General features: G+C 39.1%; 1 protein-coding gene across 1 annotated transcript in view; it reads right to left on the bottom strand.

The window, feature by feature from the left end:
* Positions 1-874: 874 nt before the first annotated feature.
* The window catches only part of RHOBTB3 (Rho-related BTB domain containing 3), a gene marked incomplete at both ends in the record, with an annotated part of 15,457 nt that continues 7,043 nt past the window's right edge, over positions 875-9,288 (bottom strand). Inside the window, 5 exons of the mRNA XM_010156597.1 lie at positions 875-971; positions 1,823-1,989; positions 3,149-3,322; positions 5,399-5,510; positions 7,103-7,215. Of these exons, the coding sequence (XP_010154899.1) occupies positions 875-971; positions 1,823-1,989; positions 3,149-3,322; positions 5,399-5,510; positions 7,103-7,215 (663 nt within the window). The remainder of the gene's footprint in view (positions 972-1,822; positions 1,990-3,148; positions 3,323-5,398; positions 5,511-7,102; positions 7,216-9,288) is intronic.

Below are 9,288 nucleotides of genomic sequence, written 5' to 3'. Positions count from 1 at the left end.
CAAACCGTTCTGTGGTTCTATGAAAGGACAGGCTGGCCAGCATGTGGACACCAAATCTCAGAGGATACCAGTCCACTGGCGCAGTACCCTCTTCCTTCGTGTCAACCCACACAGGATTTCCACAACAACCATCCTGGTATTAGCCACCTGCCAAAGTCTTCAGATATTTCACCTCAGTCAACAGCTTCAGTACTGATCTGCACCAACCCTGGATGGTCCATGAATGGCAGCAGACATTTGGTGTGATGACACTGTACAGTTCATCCCTGAGTTACTCATGCACTGTCAGAGCACAGTGCTGACAAGTACGGTAAGCAACACTTATCAGAAGCATCAGGAGCATGTTTTATAAATAGTAGTTTACCCCTGTAGAAAACCTGAAACAAACTGAGGAGACACAGCAATAGCAGCATGCTGGCTTGGACATTCCATGGATATATAAAATTCTCGAGAGCCAGTGTAACTAGCCTGAAGGAGAAAGGGAAGATGAAAGAGGGAATAGAAATACCAGAGCAGTGTCTTAACCTGTACTATTATTGTATGAGAAGCTGATGTTACACAGTACAGCAAAATGATAGTCCTGATCCATCTCCCAGAAAGAAACAGCACCACAGGGAATACATACCGCATGTAAGGATTTACATGGGTCTCACCAGGAGCATCATTGTCTAAGTTTCACAACAGACTCAGACACAGCCTGATATCCATCAGGATAACAACATGGAGACAGAAGTGTTGTTAGTATTATTACTTTCCACAGAAAAAAAAAAAAATTAATAGGCGATATTGATAAACTCATATCCCACTGGGGAACTGAGAACAGGGAAGTAGATGTGGGGCTTTCTTCTTGGTTTAAAAGTAATTGATAAATTACCTGAAAGATCTTGAAACTCAGGCTTTTGACTGAAGATGAGGTAGTTAGTGGCAATAAAATGAAGCAGCCAAGTTGAAAGGCAATCAGAATTGTGAAACTGAGAAGAAAGGAAACAAAATGCATTACTATTATATCAAAAACACAACCATGACTTGTGTGTCAAAATATTTCGGATTTCCACCGTCAACACAGCAGTTTACAAAATAAAGTTGTGACTGTAGGAGACGACAAAGGAAAACTCATTGACATAAATATGTAAACAGGTGGAGACCCAAGAATGAGCAAAAAAACTCCCTCTCCCACAGATGCCAATTAACCCCTGGGCCTCTTTTAGTCATGAATCTTGGAAATGTTTGTCTTCTGCACAGAAGCAGAGCTTGAGAAAAAGAGGAAGGTGAGGAGCACAGCATGTTGGCTGTGTTGTCTCCTCTTTCTCCACAAAATCCTGTTCATTTAAGACAATATCTTGCATGAGGCTTGTAAATAATTTGTTTCTTATTCTTCTCTTTGGTTTTCTAAAACTGTCTTTACTCTCTCTCATTTTTCAGCCTCTGTGGGTTTTTTTTCATGCTTTCTATGTATTTCATTCAATATTCTATGAGGTCAGATCTCCTTTGCCACCTGCATATCATACCATTTTCTTTTTTGAGCTAAAGAGGAAGTAGTCCATCTTCACTTGCCTAAACCACATCTTTTCTGGCAGAAGCTGCAATTAAGCTGAATTACTGCAATGTGTCCTTGATGAAGGAAATTGCACAGATTATGGTATGACTGCCCATTCTGCAATAAAAGACCTTCTTGCAGCCAGTCTTGCGCCACCACATATCCCTGACCAATAGATTGTGTATCAGTGTTTGTCCTTGTGAACGAAAATAATTAAGATATTAAAAATCTTAACAATCAAGCAAGTCAACACCTATGCTCTTATTTGGTATATACAACACTTACCTTAGCTTTTTTGAGCAGGCTAACAATACTGAGGCTTGTGGATGCCAATTCCCTGCTAGGCATGCTCTGAAGCTGTGTGATAATGTAAAGCTCACAAATATGCTGGAGTCTCATTACTTGATACATCTCTGCACAGATCAAGAGAGACATAGCTTGGAGAATACTGGCTGAAACACAAGAAAACATAAATTACATGTATTTTACCTTTTTGTTATGATGACCAAAGCCACTTCTCACCACCATCTTTTAAACACCTAGCAATGAAGACAAAATAAAACCACTGGTGATCACCTTCTTTTAATTGTCATTATTATCATTATAAGTTTGCTGTATCACTCTCTTTTTCCAGTTAAACTATTCAATTAAACTGGAAAAGAGTAGTTAAGTACTTCTAGAAGGTAAGCATAATAAATTATTGTCAATATCCTGTATTTTAGAGATGCTGAGTCAAGTACTGCTGGCCTACTTAAGGTGAGTGATGATTAGTAAGAGGTTTTAGCTTTCTAACTTCTTCTAAAAAGAACCTCTATGACACATGTACAAGAAAATATAGCAAAAAGGTCAAAAAGAAAACAGAGCAATCATATTTTTTAAAAAATAGGGTACAGTGGCTGCATATTTAAACTGGTATACAAGGAAATGTTGGAGTGAAAAGAGGGACGTGGAAAACCTAATAATAAAGTAGAATTGTTTGAAAAGAAAACAAAAGCAAGAACACATACCACAACATTATTCATTCATTTGTTATATCAAAGGAAAATTATCTGTATATAAATCATATTTCCTGTTTAGAATGTAGGTTTTCTTCTCATTAAAAAAGACAAAGCTTAAGACATAAAAAATACTCTAGCTCAATTTCTCTTGCCAAATACTCCAGCTGACATATTCTTTTTCTGGTTTTGCATTTAATAATATATCCATGTGTATAAATAAGGTATTCTTGCAGTTTAACCTTGCTCACGTTAAAAGTAACAAAATGTATGCTAAATAAATTGACAATTTTGAGGTAAACCTCAAATTTAAGATTAGAAAACAGTATTATCATGATGTAGAAAGAAAATTCCAAAAACTGTAATGTAACTTGCTATGTAAGCAGAAAACAAAGACTGCATTTTATTAGTGGTATTTGTTCCACCTGAAGTTGACTTTACCTGAATAAGACTGTTTTCTTTTTTGTTTTTTTATTTTACAATATGAACAAATCTTGAGACATTATACATTACAATCTAGCATTTTTCAATGAAATCATGCTGCTGCTTTACTCTATCAATGCCTCACTGTGGAAAAATTAGTAACAGATATATGTGTATTTTTAAATTTTCTTACCTGGGCAGCAAGAGTCGGTATAAAGATACTCTAGAAAGGAGAGGAAAGTGTCTTTGGAAACCCCATACACTGGAACCAGAATACTATTTGCTTCTAGATAATTACCATTAAACATAGCTGCCATTACCTCACAGCGAGCTACCAGAACTGCTTTGTGGGCTGGTACAGATGCACCTGCAGGATGCAAGATAAAATTTTTTATGATTTTATGATGGCTTTATATAGACAGAAAGATCTTGATATTAAAGCTCGTATTTTCTTTGAAGGTCTTTTTTCACTGAACATGATTAAAGTGTTTAACATACCCAATACATAACTAATAACACACTCACTACATACCAATCAAGATGCCTACATCTGCCTAGCAGCCACCAGCAAACAAAACACCTGATTTATTATGACAACATCCTCCCAAAACCAGATACTCCAAATAGGTCAAACTTTTAACAGTCATAAGCAGACTTTGAAATAGAAAATAAAAATCTGACACCACTGTTAATCTGACTGTTACAGCAGTTTACACTAACCAAACCTCGGACCCATTGCATAAATACTCAATGCTGTGAATTCGTATGCAAATGAGTAATTCATGTTCATCAGTAATCCCACTGGTAATGAATGTGTTTTCCAGAAGTCAAATCTTCACATAACCACAAAAAGGGGAGAAAGGCAAATTATCTCACATGAAATTCCATTAAATCCATTAAGTAAGTATGAATTTAAATAAATTATTTTGCCTAAGTGAATTTCCTGATGGTTGTCTTATGAAAATAATGCTGAAATATTTAGATACCTTCCACTAGACCAGGTTGCTCAAAGCCTCATCCAGCCTGACCTGGAAGACAGCCAGGGATGGGGCATCTATAGCTTTTCGGGAGAACTTGTTCCAGTGCCTCACGACCCTCTCTGGGAAGAATTTTTTCCTGATATCCAACTTAATCTACATTTATTCCAATTTAACCCCGTACCCCCTTGTCCTGTCACTACAGGCCCTTGTCAAACATGATTGAACAGAACATCTATAAAGAATCTGCTTGTCCTCATGTGCTTATGTTTGAGGGACTAATGCTTCGTGTTTGGCTCTGAGATTTAAAGATGAAAATAATTAAACAATTGTCTAATCCTTGAAGACCATTTCTGCACAAGGGGTGGGAGTGCACAAATCAAAAAAATCATTAGCATTTAAAAACTGCCTCATTCTCACAAAAGCACATTACACTTTTTTCCCAATGTTTTTATTATATTTTGTAATATTTATTACTAAATATTTACCATCACCTCAACAAAGTGGTTTGGTTTTTTTTTTAAGAACCAATACTTTAGATGTCTTTTTTCACACTTGCAGAGTTAAGCACCAGGCAGGTCTAACCTAAGCACCTGCAAGGCTGACGGTTGCTTTCACAAGGAGTCACCTATCCTACAGAAGTTGCAGAGACCTGTGACAGAAACACGAATACCCGTATGGCAGCATCTAGGAGGGCAGTAAAACACAGCACATGTTGGCAGCACCTAGACTGGCAGGTCACCAAAACCCCAGCACATCTATGTGCATTTCTAGGGATGCCCACGCTGGAGGGTGGAGGGCAGCAAATAAAGCCTAAGGAGACACAGGAGTGGGACAAAAGTCCCTGTCAGCTTCTGGAGGGTAGGGAAGGGGACGTCCACAGCCAGCACCAGCCTGAGAGAGACAGAGGGAAGGTGGTCAGGAGTCAACAAGCAGTATCTGTGGTCTTGTCACAATGGTCTTCTCACTGTGGTCTTCTCACTGAGGCGTGGCCGCCAGAGTCCATGCCTCTCCAACGTTTGATGGGTGGCAAAGCCCTCAGATACACCCCGGTACTTGTGCAGGTGGGAACATGAGAGAGATACATCAGTTTTTGAAAATAAAATCATCATCCCCTGTGATACAAACCCTGGTCTAGCCTTGCTGCCTTGGTGCTGTGCATTCCAGGAGCTTTTCCTGCAGCACATCCCTCATTTGCTAAGCTCCGAGGGCTGTGTGTGAATCAGGGAGGAACAAAGTCTACCAGGACAGTCCACCTTGAGAGTGGACATCACTGTAAAGCGTCCGCAGGGACGAACATAAGTTCTAAGCAAAAAGTGCTTTCCACAGTGATAGCAAAGCCAATCTGTTTTCTTACTCTTTATGCCACAGAAAATACAGGCCCCTCCATTTGCCACTGTCCTGCAGAGGGGATGAATGCTGGAGGCACAGCCGTGCCCATGTCAACAGGAGCAGAGGTGCCGTACCTTGTATTTTGAAGATGACATCAGCTAGGACAGGTGTATTAAAGAACAGCCTGAGAGAAGTATTATACAGCCGTTTTATCTGGTGAGATCTGCAGTCCTTTAGAGTGTTTAGCTGCAAAATAAGTTACTATTGAAATACTGTCACGTGCAGTTGCCCACAGAATAAAAGATTAGAAGACAACAATTATATGGGGAAACTAAACAACAGCCTTTTGCTTTCTACTTTATGTTCGTTCACTAATGCTACTCCATCGTTCCTCTCACACATGCAATTCTCTGCAGTCATCTTTATGGTGTATTTTCCTATTTCCTGCAATGCAGCAGCTCCAGGGAGTCCCTGTCTCCTACACTCACACCTCAGCTCTCACCTTGGTACCTTCTGACCTATGACAAAGCTCCCCCATCCAGCACCACGAATTTTCTGGACTCCAACCTTTTCCATGCATGCCCTGTGTGGACGCAAGGCTGCAGAAACACAAGGTTTGAGGGCTCTGCAGGGAGCAATGATGGGACACACATCCATCCCCTGGCATGATGCCACGCAAGGCAGGCAGAAGTTGTGTGTTTCTTCATATTGCCCTGATCTTATGTCCACAGAGGCAGAAGGAGCTCAGAGGATGAAGCACAGATTTCTCTTACAATAATCTGGGCAAGCTAGTGTCAAGACCCTTCAAAATCCAGTAGTTCCAAGTTAGTTTTTCAGTTTTGTTTTTCTTGCATTGGAAGTGCAATCTAAAGCTACCAAAATGAACACCAAAACTAGAGTAGGTTGTGGTAAATGAAATTCAGATGACGTTCAATTTATGGTTAAAATCTTATCTGGTTACTTAACTAATTTTTAATTCATATCAACAAAAAAAATCACAATTTACTTCTATTCCTTTGAAGGAAAACTTAAATATGAAATAAAAGTATCCTGAAGGCATAAAGAAACAACAACTCAGACTTACTATCTACTGGACTTTCTAAATCCAACCCTGTGAATGTTTTAGCTGTGGACATTTAGGACTGGCAAGCCCACAGCTGAGTGATCAGAAGTTTAAGACAGCTAAGAAACATGTTTATCTTTACGTTATGTCAAGACAGTCCAAGATGATTTCCCATTTAAACTGACAGAAATGCTTTGTGCAAGTAATGTATTATCAGGCAATGCATAAACTCCATCAGCAAATGGCTGTTAAAACTATTTCTATATTCAATTCCATGTTGTAACTTTTTATTAACGTAATAATGTGACATAAATTACATCTTATTGTGAAGCTACCTGCTGATTTAAATACACTGAGCTATAGACAGATTTCCATATCACAGCACTTATAACAGAAACCAACTCTCCCCAGTCTACTGCAGAAACATACCTTTTGGCACATATTTCAGGAAAGCAACGCAAAGCTTTCCTGCGCGGCCTCTATTACATGAGAATTAGTAATACATAATCACATTGTTAGACAATGTGCAAAGCTGTGAATGTGAGTAATCCTTTTAGGACACCTACTTGTGTTTTTTTACTGATTACAGTAATTCTGCAAATTACATTAGCATCTGTGTTTCTATTTTGTACATGCCTGGGAACAGCACACTGATAGAGTAATAAAATCTTTTGTGAGTTTAGAATGAAGAATGACAAGGAAACCTTGCCTACAAATTGACTTCTTAAGAACTTAAGTAACTAATACTAACAGTTAACCCAACAGTTATATGTACCTTCCCTGGAGTTTTCAGGATACACTTAACTTTCTCAAGCACGTGTTCAGTTTTTTCTGGATCCTTCAACTTCCTTTTTATATCCTCTTCTAATCGCTCCCACTGGAAAGCACCTGTCACAAAACCAGGTAAAATTGGATTATAAATCAACAAAGCACAGGCCTTAGCAGGCAGAGAAAAGATGATGTCAATTCCGAAAAAAGCCTGCAGAAATTGTACTTTTTTGCACATAAATAAGCCAGATTTTTGTGCTTAGGAAGGGTAAGATGCAATTCTTGCACAATAAAACTTCCACAGTACTTTTACAAGAATGCAATCAAGTGCAGACATATCAGGGCATCTCTCTTGCTTTCAACCTCAGTTTCTGGATTCCTCCTAGTTCAATCACTACATATTGCATGTAGATATTCAGAAAAAAAAAAATCCTGAATCTTCCAATATTTATGGAAGTTCTTTATCTGCTGCTCATACTGCTGGCTGCATTGCTGTGGAGGTGTCTGAGCCAGAGAAGCTTCATGCACATTTATATTCTGAATATTCACAGATAAAAATAGCACCAAGCTCTTGGAGTGGAATTTCTTTTTTTCTTGTTTCCAGAATCAAAGCCAGTCAGAGCTCTTAGATCTCTCAACAGCTTTTTTTGGAAAAATTAGGAAGTGTTGACTGGCATTAAGACAAACATACTTTATCCTTACACACTTCGCTAGAGCAAGTCTCATAGAGGCCATGAGGCTTTTTGGTAACTTTCAGCTCTGACCCCCAGGGCAATGCAGCAAGGAAAAGTCAGACACAGATAAAGCTCAGGATAAAACACAGGTCAGCACAGCCCTGAAGGTGCTCTGTCGCAGAAAAGGCTGAAACAGCACACAGTTTATCCTTACACACTTAAACATGCATACGGCGTCTTCAGCTCTACCCGTCCGTGTCGATGGTAAGTGTTCATTATGTCATGGGCATAATGTCACAGTCCTGGAAGGCTGAAAATGGGGACATTGCCTCATGATCTGACCTCTTCTCAGCCCACACCTTAAACAGCTTTGAAAGACCTTGGCATCTTGAAGTTGTGGATGCCCCATCCCTGGAAGTGTTCAAGGCCAGGCTGGATGAGGCTTTGAGCAACCTGGTCTAGTGGAAGGTGCCCCTGCCCATGGCAGGGGGGTTGGAACTAGATGATCTTTAAGGTCCCTTCCAACCCAAACCATCCTGTGATTCTATGATTCCATGATTTCTCAAAGGTACCAACCAGTGCAATGACTTTCAGCAATTTCCTTCAGGCTGGGAGCTTCATCTGCAACTGACTAGAACTTCCCATCTCTTTGGCTGACACAGGCAAAAGTAAAATTAACACACAGAAGGCAGCAGATACACTTCTCTTTCACCTGCTGAAATTCCAAGTTCAATCCTCTATTCATGTCACCAATAAATTAAAAAATTAATCCATTCACACTGAAAAAGTCTGCATCTGTTCTTTATGTTTGACACTGGTTTGGAAAGAACTGAAAAGGGATGATTTCAATGTACAACCTAACTGAAAGCTGAAAGTGTCTCCCTTATGTCTTCCCAAGCCAGTGTTTCACGTGTCAGGCAGGTATCAGTCTACAGATAGCTTCTTTAAGATACAGCTCTAAAGCTCTAAAAAAACATTATTTGGGACTTTTTTTTTTTTTAGATTACAGCTAAAATCAGAACACATCATTAAGAAGCCTGCTAATTCTTTTGACAAAATATAAAATATATATCCTTATGTAATGATATCTTGCAAAATATTTTATAAAGAATAAACAGATACCAGGTACTTCCAGAAAAAAAAAAAAAAACACCACACACCACCAAAACACATCTTCTCTTTCAGCTGAAGATTCCCAAGCAACACTTAAAAAGTAAAAAGATACCCAAATATCACTGCCATTTTAATGAACAGCTGGGATTGGGTAGGTGAGGTCACTGCCTGTACCAAATTGACAGAAAAACACATGCAATGTATCAGAGCCCCCCACACTCCAACTAGTCTCCGGTGCTTTCAGCAGCACCATACCCAGAAGAGAAATCACTCCAGTTTTCTTCAGTAACCCTGCACTTTCACTGATGTCTGTAGAACAGGCAACCATTTAAAATATTTTAAAAGCCCAAAATCTGAAACTGTCTCAAACTCTAGATTTTTCTGGCACAACTTCTGATTATTGATG

The sequence above is a fragment of the Eurypyga helias genome, unplaced genomic scaffold (genome assembly GCF_000690775.1).
Source record: "Eurypyga helias isolate BGI_N326 unplaced genomic scaffold, ASM69077v1 scaffold11968, whole genome shotgun sequence".
NCBI classification, from domain to species: Eukaryota; Metazoa; Chordata; class Aves; order Eurypygiformes; family Eurypygidae; genus Eurypyga; species Eurypyga helias.
This window is presented reverse-complemented; position numbering and strand designations above follow the sequence as displayed.